This window comes from Lissotriton vulgaris, chromosome 5 (assembly GCF_964263255.1).
Source record: "Lissotriton vulgaris chromosome 5, aLisVul1.2, whole genome shotgun sequence".
Classification (NCBI taxonomy): Eukaryota; Metazoa; Chordata; class Amphibia; order Caudata; family Salamandridae; genus Lissotriton; species Lissotriton vulgaris.
This window is the reverse complement of record NC_141693.1, coordinates 1,900,325,324-1,900,340,656: the sequence shown is the minus strand read 5'-3', so window position 1 is coordinate 1,900,340,656 and position 15,333 is coordinate 1,900,325,324. Positions and strand designations below refer to the sequence as shown.

The 15,333-nt window shown below is 42.4% G+C and overlaps 1 protein-coding gene across 1 annotated transcript in view; it reads right to left on the bottom strand.

Annotated features, from left to right (window-relative positions):
- LOC147717669 (E3 ubiquitin-protein ligase TRIM39-like) overlaps window positions 1-15,333 on the bottom strand; it is a 204,627-nt gene that overhangs the window by 111,154 nt on the left and 78,140 nt on the right. Inside the window, exon 4 of the mRNA XM_086920547.1 lies at window positions 2,248-2,270. Within this exon, the coding sequence (XP_086776673.1) occupies window positions 2,248-2,270 (23 nt within the window). The remainder of the gene's footprint in view (window positions 1-2,247; window positions 2,271-15,333) is intronic.

The window sequence follows — 15,333 nt, the reverse complement described above, 5'->3', positions numbered from 1 at the left end:
CCGATGTTGTCGAGGTTGTCACGCAGGATGATTGAGTTGGGGTCGCTGGTGTTGTTGAGGTCGAAGTTGAGATCTCCAATGAGTATGTAGTTAGTTGATGCAATGGCGTAGGGTGTGATAAAGTCAGTATTGGCGGTGGCGAAGGGTGTTCGGGGGCCGGGTCATCTGTAGATGAATGTCCAGCGGAGTGTGGTCTTTGGGCTGGTTTTGATCTGGAAATGCAGGTGCTCGGCGGAAGGGAGGGTTTCACTGGAGGTGACAAGGCAGAGGGTACTTTTGTGGACTGTGGCAAGGCCGCCACCTGGGTGGGTGGGGCTGTCCTTCCTCTGGATCTTGGATGGCGGTGTTGAGGTCGGGGCGGAGGCGCCGTTGATCCAGGTCTCCGTGAAGAAGGCAATGTCGGGCGAGAGGAAGTCGAGTAGGTTCCAGATTTCCATGGCGTGTTTGTGTACGGATTGCAGGTTGAGTGGGATGCAGCTGAGGGTGTCGTGGGTGCTGTTTTTGGTGGTGTTGAGGGTAGGGTTGGTGGTAAAGGTTCGGCGGCAGTGGAGGCAGGAGAACTGTCCGTGGGACGTGTTTGGTGAGGCCTGTTGACAATCTCTGGGTCTTCCGGTGTTGAGTGCGAGGAGGGCGGCAGACTCGTAGAGGTGGGAGGTTGTAGATACAGGAGTCCAGGCGCTGGTTGCGGTTGCGGTCGGGTCGCAGACAGGCTTGCTTTAGGCACGCCAGAAGCGCGACCCTGGCAGCAGCTGCCATTAGTAGGGAAGGGGGGAGGGAACGAGCAGCTACGAGGCGAGATCGGAGTGGACGGGGGGGGGACAGGCCCGCAGGGGGAGCAGCAGCGGGAAAAATGGCGCAAAGGGCACAGCAGCCACTAAGTTGTAGGGAAATAAAAGATGTACAAAACACATAATGCAATACAAGGAGTTAAAAAAAACAAGACAGATAAGCAGGAATTAACAGATGATGATACCGGAGTTACAGCACTAGGGGGCAGAGTTAGGCAGAAGCACACGGAAAACAAGCAGGCTGGAGTCTTGAACACCTCCCAGGGGAGGAGTGGGGGCTCCACGGCGGTAAGATAGGAGCGGAGCTGCTGGGGAGAGAATATGCCTTCGACCAGGGTCAGAGTTCTTACTCATCTCTTACTAACTGAAAGCAGAATGCAGCACATCATTGTCATGCTGTCCGTTAAGCTCTTGATGGACTGACTGCAAAGTGAAGGGAAGAATGCCTTCAGGGCAAGGCAAATCACAGGCAATTTAATGTGAAACACCTGCTCCTCTGAAGTCCAAAGTCCTCTGATCTTTGTCACTCCAGTTAAACCCCAACTCTAGGGTGGAGTCATCCATTACCTCCTTAGTAACTGCAGACAGTGGGCAAAAGGACATCGCTTGACACAAGTCCTCCCTTACCGAACACCAGACCAGACTCGCAGCAGCATCGCAGTACACTGGAATGGTGTCTGACAGGTCTCCTGCATGCTAAAACCACTGCCAACTATGGCACCATTGGAAGGCCTTTATTATGTGCAGTGTCCATGTGTGAATATTAAGAACAGAGGCCCCAGCTTCACTTAAAGGTGTCTAGAGCAGGGCAAAACTATCATAAGAAACAAACTTTCCCAGCAACCCTATTTTTTTAACTAAGCTCTTAAGTCTTACATCCACACATCAAAGTACGTCCCAAAGGGTTAAGTATTTAAATATCTCTCATTTTATTATCATATTCAGTAACAATTCTGTAAATTAGTACATTTCTCACAGTATACATATCTTATTTTCTTCAACAAAGGCATATGTCCTGGGAATCCCCAGTACAGGTCAGTATAAGAAACAAAATGATTTCACTCAAAAACAAGTCATTTAATACACAAAACAAACATACCACATACATGCAGACAACTGTTCATACATCCATGCATATACTAAAACATTCAAGGATCACTAAACAACATTGGTCTGAAATAACTACAGACTTTTGAGTAATTATCTATACAATGTGCGCAATATCCTATTGTCTAATGCAGGATGAGCGCTTGGCGTGTCTGGGTCATGCAGGATTTTTCCCTATGGTTAGCATTATCTATCTGGTGGAGGATAAGCATGTGACCACACGTTGCTGACTTTGAAAAGGACATATGAGCTTTCTACTGTAATTTGGAAATATTTAAGACTCTCTCCGTATTTCCAAGTATTCCACCAGTATCTACACTCAAACATTCAAGTGAAAAAAAGGAAAACCAACCTGTCCAGTATTCTATCCAGGCCCTAAAAAGGAAAGAGGGTAGAACATTAACGACCGGTGAAAAAAATCACTTGCACTTCTCAATACACATTCGTATTACAATTTCTATTAAAACTACTCTAAAAAAAATATCAATGAAGGCACTGAAATCCATAAATTAGGATGCATATTGCTTAGTGGCGGCTCACAGAGGGAGTGCTGTGGGGGGGTGAGGCGGGGGAGGGACAGGGTGGGGCTTAGTGGAGTCGGACATACGACGGACAGGAGTAAGATAAGTAAATAAATAAATACAACTCTTTACCTTGTGCTCGCTGCATCACCAACCCGACTCCTCTACTCCTGCCCTGCCCCTCCCCCACCCCACCGCCCCGAACACTGCCTATGCGTGCCGCCACTGATTTATCGCTTCAATGTGTTATTTATTCACCTCTATGTTTTAGTGACTGGGAAAAAAGTAAACAGGAAGGCAGAGGAGTTTAAGAAACTTGGACCTTTACCTCAAACAATAAGATTGAGACTGAGGGCCCAAATCATGGGGGTACTTACATATAGTAAAGTTACGAGAGCAGAGTCTCCACACTTGTTACTTTACTACACGTAGGGAACGTCTTCAATCGGGCCCACAGTTTCTTACTTCAAGAGGGGAAAAAATGCCTTCCCAGTTCCTATTGGATGCAGCTGAAAGACATGCATGTGATGTAAAGTCAAAACAAATGGACCAAATACATAAAGCAGTGCTGCACGCTTTTAGCAAATCTACACACAAACCTAGAATGAGAGTAGAATAAAGACTGCATGCTTATTCCCATCATCAACCCCCTCCCTCTGACCGCTCGATCAAAAACACACAGACTACTCTCTTTATTAAAGAAGGAACCTGTCAATGGAGAGTAAAAAACTCTGAATTAACAACTATTAGCACAGTTACATGTCCTGTTACCAGGTTGCAGGCTTTGGCACAGATTAATAAGAGTCAATAGACAAAATGGTACCACCATAAGTGCAGCTACCCTCATCAGCCATGTACCATTGTTGCAGTTTTATTTGTTTTCTGCCTCAGCCAGGATAAACAATGGATACTTGTTAAATTTGCACATGTTAAATGTGCCATGAAAGACTGAGGCACACAGGTAAGTCTCTTGTGGAGACTTCTTCCGTTTAAAAAAACACAAGTACAAGTAAAGATTAATACAGTAGTTCCTCTTCAGTACATGTTATACAACCGCTCTCTCTCCACTGACTTTTCCAGATCTACCCCAAGTTCTAGAGCTAACCCTACTATATGAGAGCATGTATTCTAAAATACCAAATACCTTCTTTTTCTTTTATAAACATTGAATACCACCCTTTCTCGTTTATTTTTTTAACAAAAAGAACACAATGTATGACACAAAAAAATATAACCAATTACAAATAATCAACTATATCTGCCAACAAAATGTGTAAAACAACAAATTCTTAAACCATAAAATGCTTACATTTTGTAGGAATCTTGTCACAACTTCATTTTAAATCCCTGCAACTTTCTTTAGGTGCATATCTTAACACTTTGTTGTTGCCAGGATTGTGATCAAACCCATCAGTGGAAACAGCTTCTGCCCTGTTTTCTTCTCTGGGTTCCCCGTTTTAGTGAAATATCCCAAAATAAATTGCTATCATTTTCTACCGTTTGTTGTCCAGCAATTCCACCAAAAAGCATATCAATGCTGTTGATAGTTATTGCACAATGATACTCTATTTAGTTTCCACAAAGTTCCAACTAGTACTCTCACCGCATTACTCAGACATTCAACAACCCTTGCAGGATCTGAGCGCTTTGATATTTCTCTGAGAGAATCAGTGCTTCGTCTCAACCTTACCCAATCGCTTACATTAAAAGAACGTCTACTACATGTCCCTCTCCTCTACAGTTCTCTTGATTTTGATATAATCAATGTTTATATCAACACCATGTTTATTCCCCAACCACCATGGTACTAAGTTTGCGTCCTCCCAACAATTCAAACAGTGACACTAATGTCACAGAACTGGGTGTAATATGTGAATAATTTTGCCTGTAAGGCTTTTCTCCAATTGAGTCCACCTTTATTCGCTAATTGGATGTACTCATTGATTACCCTGTTGAATAGTTCTACCTGTCTATATGTTTCAGGTTGAAACAACCTTTATAATATTCACTTATAAAGTATGCCACATTTGGAGAAAAATTGTTCTGTACACTTACTTACAAATTGGGAATCATTATCCATCATTATGACTTTAGGAATGTGCCCCCTACAAAAAGTTCATCGAAAAATTCTACAATACCCACAGAAGTAACCTTACTAACCATTTGGATTTCTGGCCACTTAATCAACTACAACAATTCCAAAACACTCCTGTATGGACACCACAGAAAATGGACTAATGATATAAATTCCTAGTTTCTGCCATGGCCCTTCAGGCGATCTCACAGGTATGGATTCCGTCACAATTGCTTTAGCCGATTTGTCACTACTGGTACACAAATCACAATATATCACATATGTATCTACCATTAGATCAATGCCAGGCCACCAATTATGTTCACATATACATCTCTTCGTGCTTGCTATGCCAAGATGGTTTTACATTAAAGGGATGTACAATTGTATCTCCTCTAAGAAGTAATCCATTTTCATTGTCTATTTATTCACAAATATTATAGAAACTTTAAAGTTTACCCAATACATATTTGCGCCGCAGGTCACCCTTCAAGAAGGAACATTCACAATTTCTTTTTTCAAAGATTCAAAAGCCTTGTTCTGCGAAGATTTCAAAACAAACTTTACATTTTTCTTAAGAATCAATCTGAGAGATGCTATGCTTGGTAGCATAATTTTTTACTAAAACTCAGTTATACCTAAAGAAGCTGCCAGTTGTTCTTCAGATGTCTGTTTGGGAGCATTCATAATGGACGAGACGTAGCAATGCTTAGGCTTTATTCCCATCTCTAAAATGGTATGTCCAAGATATTCAACTTCTTGCTTGCAAAACTTACACTTAGACAATTTTATTTTTAAGAGCATGCAACACCTTTAGATTGCCATCATCCAGCATATTTTTTCTAAAAGACTAATATATTGACTTGGAATGCACTCGTCCCTGAGACATTCTCTAAAGTTTCTTTTATTAACCTTTGGAAGACTGAAACCGCACAAGCCAAACCAAAAGGCAATCTACAGTAGCAAACCATGCCTTCCAGAGTAACACATGTTGTGTGGTATATGGAACAATCATCCAATACTACCTGGTGATACTCACTAGTTAAAACAAGAGCTACAAATAAATGTGATTTAGCTTATGGATGTGAATCTATCCCAATATCATTATTTAGTTTGCGAAGATCAGCACACAATCTCACGTCCCCTGATATTTTCCCAGAAAGGACCACTGGTGACACCCAAGGAGAAATTCAATTTTTTTGTTTATATTCTCCTTGCACACATTACTGAACACCAAATTAAAAGTGTCTTCAATCGCTTCACAAACTCATACATAAAATTAACACCCTCAGTATCTACTGTCAATGCTTCACTAGAATTAGCCACGTAGACAGCAAGATTTGCCCTCGGGTCTAAATTGATACCCATTTCTTCTTGGTGTGGCCACCCCAACAAAGATTGCCCATGTTCTGCCACATACATTTTCCCGTGGGTTAGTGTACCCGAAGATTTCACGTCAGCCCAAAAGTTACCTGGCAATTTTGTTTCATGTCGAGTAATGTCTTGTCTCTTCACATTTTACTCACTATATCTTTACTTAATATAGTACACAATGCACAAGAATCCAGATGTACAACAGGCTTACCCATCAATATATACTGTATATGAGATAATATTTCTATTTTCGGGACACATTTGATTATCATCCACATTTACAATTACATTTGGATTAACATGTTTAAACTCAGATGTAAACTCATTAACATCACCAGCTACTAGATTAACGTTCCTGTAATTAGAACTCTTACATACCTTCCCAAAATGTATTTTTTATTTTCTTTACTCCTGACACACGGTATCAAAATGCAGGACGATTTCTAGAGTTGCCCAGATGTAATTAACATCCACATCTTTAACATGCCAGAGAAGTACTCTTCTTCATTCCTTAAGTGTTCCTTCTAACCCTATCTTCGCTATATTTCTTACTAATGACACGCATGCGTGGCTTAAACTTGCTTATTCCTTAAACAAACATCTCAGAATATTCAACCCCCTTGGCATCTATATTACTGCATTAAGTGATATATCTGCACTGATCCATGATCTTTCTAGTATTTGTTTTTTATTAGTCTTCATTAAAATGTGGTTACGTAATACTTGCTCATAATAATATGCTCAAAATCAAATGTAGATTCTAAGGCTCTCAGTTCAGAAACATACTCTTCAAAGGACTCACATTATCATTGATTCCTAGAATAAAATACGTACCTCTCCATGACCATATTGCTTTTTCTTCCATAACGTATATTCATTTGTTTGGATGCTTACCAATATAAATCAATATCACCTGGTCTTTCTAAAGCGGGGTACATTCCTAAATGTATTTACACTTACCCACCAAGAAAATGTTTTAATAAAGCTAACTTCCTTTCAGGTTCACATGAATCCCATTTCACATAAGCCAAAATGACACTTTTCCATGTTTCAGAATCCACTGGTGGTTCCCCAGGAGACAGTACAAATACTGGTTGTAGAGCTATACTTGACATTGTTTCTTTTCCAAAAAAATAAATAAACTAATATAAAGAATGTAGTCACTGTTGTCTGGAAATGGTAAAACAATAAAAGAGTCAAAAAATCAACTATACATGTTTTAAACTTTTCCAAATAATAAAAAAGTTAAATTAATATAAAAACGTAGTTACTGTAGCTTAGAATTAGGAAGCTGAATATTCCATTTTCTAGAGGTAAATACTATTGAAACTCTGAATATAATATTCTATTGAAACTCAGTGAATTCTTCCTCAATTCACAGCCGAAGAAAAGAGCCCAAATTAAGATGGCTGCCGAAATTCAAATCGATATCCAAATCAAAAAGGCAGCTTCAGGGTCTGGTTAAGATCAATCCACAAAGGCAGCTTCATGGTCAAGTTAAGACCAATCAAAAATAGCCCCTTCACAATCTCTGCTATAACGTGAACGCGTGGCTAATGAGAAGCCAATTTAAAAAAATGGCAGCTGAATCCATTGAAATTGGAAGTCACGTGCATGCACAAACGCTGACATTCACTGCGTGTCATAATGCATCCAACCCCTCAATGCTACTTCTTAATTGAGTTTGCCTCTGATAATCATTCCATGGATTCACTATCTGGAAAGTCACTTGCCGTCTGCCCCCGTGCCCACTGGAACACTCAGCAAAGGAGCTACTGATTTTCTCTTGCTCGTCGCCAGTGTTGCATTCATTATGAAACATCAGGCACACAGGTAATTCTATAGTGGAAACTTCTTTCCTTACAGGAGCTCCTCTTCATGACATGTTGTTTATCCAACAGATCTCTCTTCACTAACTTTTCCAGATCTCCTCCAAGTTCTAGAACTAACCCTACTGTATGAGAGCATGTATGACAGCTGTGGTCTGTGCAGGCAACAGCGGTGGGGCGTTGGTGCCGGGGAAGGGGGATTTCGAGGGAAAATGAAATAAATCATTAATTTTCCCTGAGCATTGTCCCTCGAAATCTGCCTTACCCTGTCCCACCGCCCCGCCGCTGTTACCTGCACGGACCGCGGCGGATGTATGCTAGATTACCACAATACACAATGCTGTCATCCAACAATGTTAATGCCAAGGTATCAAATATTCAACTAAATGGATCTACACCCAACAGGCCAGCTGACAGCATCAGGATCAAGACTTTTAATTCTGTCAAACCTCAGACCAAAAAACTTTCATAGCTGTATTTCTAGAACATGTACTCACTCTAGGTGGGGGTGGGGGTCTCTTGTTGTTATGATAATGGATGTTTATTGTTAATAAGCTCAATGGTACTCATTGTCTCATCCTTAAATGATAAAAGGCTGAGTAAACCCACAAGATGCAACCTGTAACCGCAGGATTAAATACAGATGCCTGGAGTGGATGCAGCCATCTAATGACTTTAGGATCTTCTTTGAGTCAGAGAGTTGACATAGCACAGACTGTGTTCTGATGCATCAGTGCAGAAAATTCAACTGTATGGACCCAAAAACATGCAGGTAACACAACAAACTCAGAGCCATCTTGGTGTACGTCCACAGCCACAATAAACAATCTCAGATGGCGTTAAAGCCTAGGCACATCATCTACTAAGGGTAGAGTCACAGCACATCTCATGTCTTGAAAGACTTCTTTGAAGAAAATCTACTTGTAAATATCTGAGCCCCACACTAGATGGCAGGTGTATGCAGAGTATGAGTATCTACAATCACACACACAACAAACACATTGTGATGAATATGTTTTCTCACAGATTTCTCACTGTATAGATGATTCCCAAAGCAGAACCACCTTGAGAGATGGGACTTGTTAGTGCTGGTTAACCAATGAAACATGAGGCAATAGTGTGTTGCAACATTACTGGTCTACAGTATATAGAAACTGAGTGTAGTCATGGGATATACTACGAACCCTTGCCCCAATCATGCTATCTTTGGCACTGGGAGGGAGGGTGTGGACTCTATTGGGACCCGTAGGCTAATAGCTATTGGCCTGATGGTCCTGAACATTCAATAGTTGCTGCCCCTCCCACTGTGGAGGAATGGACCCATGAAATGGACTTCTGTGAGGCAGCTGAAAAAACTCTTTACAAAGGTCATAGTAGAGTATGCAAGTATCATCAAATATGGGATATCTGTTGTGAACTAAATTGTTGAATGAGATTTGTGAATGGGGAGGGGGATGGATTAGGTGTGATGAGAATAATTGGTAACGATCTCAGTAACTCAGGTAAGGAACATTTTTTCTTGTTTTCTAAAATAGAATGAAAAGATTGACAAAAAAAGGGGGTGTTGTAAAAGTAAGTACAGATAACCATGTGGCTGCATGGCAGATGGCAGCAATGGGGATGGCTCTGGAAAGAGGTGTGGAAGCAGATATGGCACAGTTAGAATGAGCACAAATTACCCCACCGGAGAATCTTTCATAGCCATTCCGATACAGAGCAGTACCAAATGCAAAATTGTTATTTGGTCCCCGCCTTGCCCTCCTTAAATCCAGCAAAGCTTATAAAGAGCTGATCATCTACTCTCCCCGTTGAGTGTAGTAAGACACTGCACACTTTGGCTTGTCGATCAGGTATTCCTCCTCATTCCTAGGATACGTTTTATATTCATGGCATCCGAAATAGCATGGTTCAGACTAATTCAGGCGGTTGGAGCAGAGTAAAGAGGAGATACTCAGGAGAGGAATCTGGGGTTAATGCCGAGCCTCTTCAGTGCCTCCATCATAAATCTCCATTCAAGGGAGTCAAATGCCTATTCATAAAATACAGATGTGAGTCGCAGATTCAGATTTAACATTTTTGTTTATTTAGACCTAGGTCTATAAACAGTCAACATAGTTTTATACATAACTACTTCCTTTATCATCCACCATAAAAATAATTAAAAACACCCCATCATTATACATGCTATTTTCCCCAGATCAATAGATAAAAGCTAATACCACCGCCTAATCTCTTGCATTTTGCTGGGGATCGATTCCTTTCACCAATCTGGCGGCAGTAACAATTTAGTGCAGAGCTTTCCTAATAGAACTTTAACTTGAAGGGCCCAGTTCAGCTCTTTTTTTTCTATCTCTTCTTTACAGAGGTATGACATTTTAAAACGACCTTCCCCATTAAATCTCTGCCAAAAGTTTAACGTAGCTTGCAGACAGGTAGCTTCAGACTGTAAGCTGGCATTCTACTCTTATGGGTTGTATCATGGTTGACGGTGGGAGAGCAAGGGGAAGTTTCGTACATTTGCTCTACTCAGGATTCCAATCCAATTTGCCACCTAGGGTTAGCACTTCCACCCCATACTGAATTTGTGGGCGTACCATTGCATTGAAGGCCCAAAGTATGGGGCGTAGAGATGGCCCTCCATATTTCCATATTTCCAGCTAAACTGTTTTATGCCTCACACTGAGAATTATGAAGTTGATTGTGATGCTCCTATGTTTGCTTTCCAGTTTCACTTGGTACCAAACCACATGTCCAGATATTTATATTATCGACCACGTCAACTTTGTCCCCCCCCAGGTGCCGATTAAAGACCCCCTTTCCCCCAACCCCATTATTATAGTTTTCTCCAAATTAAACATATATTTTTTCTGTAAGTAATAATCATGGAAAATATCCAATTTCCTTTGGAGCCACAACTCTGTTATATCCACAATCACCAGATCGTCTGCATATAATAAGCAAGATGTGTGGGTTCCATCCATCTTTAGGCATAGACCACCAGCTTTATGAGTTTGGTAGGTCCAACAAGAAAAGGGAAAACAATAGAGGGGCCAGGACACAGCCCTGCCGTAGGCCATTCCTTATCTGAATTCTCTTTGATAAAGTCCAGCGGACAACTAAGATCAAACTGCCCAGTTCTGCCTCTGCAATTCTTGAATAAGCGAGAGCAACGCCTTGTTGACACCTAGCCGCTCTAACATAACCCAAAGTTATTTCCGATCCACTAAATCAAAAGTGGCCCGGAAATCAACAAAGCCACAAAATAGCCTGCCTCGTAATCAAGGGTTCAGGTGGTCCATGGATGCAAAAAAGGTTCTTAGGTTGTAAATTGTAGAGCGCTTCTGGGTAAACCCAGCCTGATCACAAAGAATCCAACAAATCAGAAATGGTAATAACCTGTTGGCAAAGATAGGTGTTGAGGATATTGGCGGAACCATACCCCTCTTGCTTCCCAAGCTTGATGATAGAAACAATTGTGGCCTCCAAAAGGGGTGGGGATTGGTCCCCCAAACGACGGCCACTGACACATAGATAAGACGTGAGGAGTCTGTAAAAATCAACCATCAGCCCATCCAAGCCCGGTGCACTGCCACTGGGAATGGATCTTACTATCTTCGTAATCTCTTACTCCATCCAAGTCTGATCCATCCATCAAATCCACTTTAAGCCTATCAAGATAAACCTATGTCTGGTACCGAGTATGGGAACTGGGAGGTGATTAGTTGCTGGTAATAGTCTCCAAATTGGTTTAGTATACTTGGGGTATCATAAAGTGTAAGCTTATCTGCGGTTGTCACATGTATGATCTGGCTAGTGTTCTATGAGGGTATTCATCCTATCCATTTATCCTGAAACTTCAACTCACACTCTGCAGTATCCCTGCACTTCTGAAGTTTAGAGTAAATTTATTTTAGTGTCTCTTGTGTGCCCTGCTGAGTTAACATTCACTCTAGATTACCAATTGCTGTTTCACATTTGTTAAGACTGTTTCAGAGTGACTTAGGAACCGTGCGTGCTTGGAAATACACACTCCTCTAATATACAGTTTCAATGCCTTCCATAGAGTGTCCACACTAAACACTGAACCTCCATCTGAATGTTGGCCAGGAGAGCGAGCTCCAAGAAAACTGGGGTCTGATCAGTCAGGGTCCTTTCCGAATGCCCCCCAATAAGTGAAACCAAATCCACCACCTCATTGTTCACCAATTCTTCCATCTCCTCCACAAGGTTTCCTACCACCAGGCTTGACCAAACAGAGATGAGAGCATCAGCCTCCAATTTTGTTGTGGGTAGAGGGCACTCCAGTGCCTGCAACAAGGCTGTTACGGCACACGCAGCCCGTCTCAGATAGGGCACTTTACAGCAAAAACCATGAGCAGCTCCCCTACTTTGGGACTGTTGGACAGCACTGCAGGCAGCACGACTACGGTGATGTGCAGAGACTCTGGGCGACTACAACCATCTTTCCTGCCCAGATGCCACTACGTTCACGGACATAATTAGTGCTTTACCTAACTTCCAAGAGTCACTCTCCCAGACCTTAGACAAAGTCACCGGTCTCAAGACAAATTGCTCCAATACTACAAAGCCTCATTCCCTTGGTTCTGTGAAGAACTAAAGCAGGAGAAAGCAGCCTGCAGGAAATTGGAGAAAATGTGTTCCACTTCCAAATCACCCTCTGATAAAACCACCTATCAATCAGCACTAAAAGGCAATCATAAAAAGATAAAACAAATACTTGAAAGTCCCACATTATAAGCCGAATTACTAGTGCAGGGAATTTGACAAAAAAACTATTCAACGTTCTCAATAATTTCACGACCTATGCATCTATCATCCTGGCCCCCCCAGAGACTATGCGATGATCTGGCAGACCACTTTAAAGAGAAATTTGCTAACATCTGTAAGAACCTTTCCGAAAGCCCCCACTAACTAAAACCAAATCCACCACCCCATTATTCACCAATTCTTCCATCACCCTGGAGCACTTCAAACCCACAACTTTGGAGCGAGCACTGGGAACAATGGAGAAAACCATATCAGGTTCCCCCTCCGATCTTTACCCTCCTTGTGTTATGGTAACACTAGCCACCATGCTACTTCCAATCACCACTGAATTGTTCAACCTTTCTTTAAACACTGCAACCTTACCTTTAGATTGGAAACCTGCAAAAGTTATGTCCATTCTTAAAAAAAAAGGCCGTGCTAACTTCAAACTATAGGTCTATATTGCGTTTCCATTATTTCAGCAGAAATATAGAGAGCCTAGTTCATCAACAACTCTCTCACTACTTGGAAACAAATGCCATTCTGGACCCTTCTTAACCAGGTATCAGAGCCTCACACAGTACAGAAACTGCTTTGATGGTATTACTAGACACTATCAGAATCTCCCTTGATGATGGTTACCCAGCAATGCTAGTGCTGCTCGACCTGCCAGCAGCCTTTGACACCATCTCACACTTCAATATGATTCTGAGGCTTTCTGAGATTGATATCTGCGGTAAAGCTCTAGGATGGCTTCAGAATTTCTCTGTAATCATACTCAGACTAGAAACTTAGGACCATTTATATCTCTAGTTATGCCATATGCCATTAGACAAAGGAATACCGCAGGGCTATTCACTGAGCCCTGCGCTCTTTAATATGTATGTTGCCCCACTGGATTGGTGTCACTACAACGCATGCTTTTACATCGCATGCCTTTACAACGCGGTTTTTACCACGCAGTCCATTACAACGCATAATGCTTTTAGGCGCTGGATAGTGAATTATTTAATTTACTATTCCAACTCCAGTCCCCGTGGATAGCAGGGAAGGTGTTGGATAGTAAATTAAATATATTCCCTATCCTAGAGCGCCCTCCAGCGCAATGCGTTGTAATGGTATGCGTTGTAATGGTTGCGATGTAATGGTAGTGCGTTGTAAAAAATGCGTTGTAAGTGATGTTCCCCTGCCCCACTAGCTCAGGTAGGAAGATCCTGTGGTTTAGAAGTCATCTCGTATGCACACAAACTGCAATTGATCATCTCTATCAGTTTTAATCCTTAAATCCACAAAAGTCAAATTTAGTGACAGCATGAAGAAAGCTGCATCTTGAACAGTGACAGAACTGGGATTCTGTAGTTCAGCAAGGTCCACACATACTAGTCGGACGACTGATGGTGGTCAGATTTTAACACTAGCTAACATCCTACAAAGGCAGCAAAGAATCTTGGTATTTTAATCGATGATAACCTTAAAATGAGAGAGCTTGTAGGTTCCATTTGTGTCACCTGTTTTGAATTAATATGCATGCTCAGAAAATCTTTCCACTGACTACCCCTATCACTCAGGTTCTTGTGGTCAGTTGTTTTGACTATGGAAGTGGAGCCCATCACAGAGGAGAGGAGAGGGGCAGAACCACAAGCCCCAGCGCTACTTGCGCAGCACCTTGCCGCGCCAGCCACTTCAGTCGCCTTCCTGCGCCAAAGCCTGTCACAGAGGCGAGGGGCAGAACCACAAGCCCCAACACTTCTTGCGCAGCACCAAGCCACACCATCAGTTGAGCGCCCGGAGGCGCATACTTCAGCCACTTCGGGCAACCCGCCTCGTGGGAGCCCGTCACAGAGGAGAGGGGCAGAACCACAATCCCCAGGGCTACTTGCTCAGCACCACGCCTTGCCAGCACCTGGAGGCATGTAAATCAGCCGCTTAGGGCCACTGCTACGTGGTCCACGCGTGGGTCATGCTCCCTGGCCAAGAAAGGCCCGTCATAGCCCGGAAGAGGCTGGGCTGGGCCACCCCGTTGTGTTAGGTAATTTCCTGTATTTTCATCCCAGGAAGAGACACTTGAAAGGTACTGGAGTGGAGAGCTGTGGTGCAGCGGCCAGGACAGCTGACTTTGGAGCACAGGGTTCACGGTTCGATTCCCGGCTTTGGCGGCAGCTCAGCTCAGCACCATGTGACTCTAGACAATAGCTCACTTAATTTCTACGACGGCCCCCAGAGCCTTGGTACCCGTAAGAGTGAGTAGTTTGCGCTTTACAAATACAGATTTTTACTGGGTATAACACCCAGGGGACATTTGTTTCAATTTTTAACTGACTCCATATTTACTGCCCCAAGAATCTTGCATACTGTTTTTTTACTGTTTTTAGACTGCAGAGTTGGATTCAGCTCATCTGGATTTCAGTAAATTGTGTATGTGAAGTATCAATGATTATATTATTTCATATTTCATCCGATATTTCCTTTGTTTTTTCGTGGCTATAGCGCGCCTGAGAGGTTAAAATGGTTAAGTGTAAGGCGACAGCCCCGCCTCTAGCAGTCGATATCCCATGCACAACTATTGACTCGTATTTAGTACGAAAGTTAGTGTCATCACTGAAGAAATAGATAGGACAGAATGTCGCCTTTCACTAAGGTTAGGTGTTGTGGTGGTAGGGCCAGCTAGCGATAATGGGTGAGTAACATTAGGAAATGTGCAATTGGAGGGGATAAATTACTCTGGGGTCCCTCAAAATACACCAGAATTGGAACCCAATATACGATCTGAACTTCCACCTACATCTACACCTGATGGACCCCCCCACACCTAAGAGGAAGAGAGGGTGTAAAAAGACCCAAGTAATGGAGGCTCAAAAGGCCATAAAAGATCG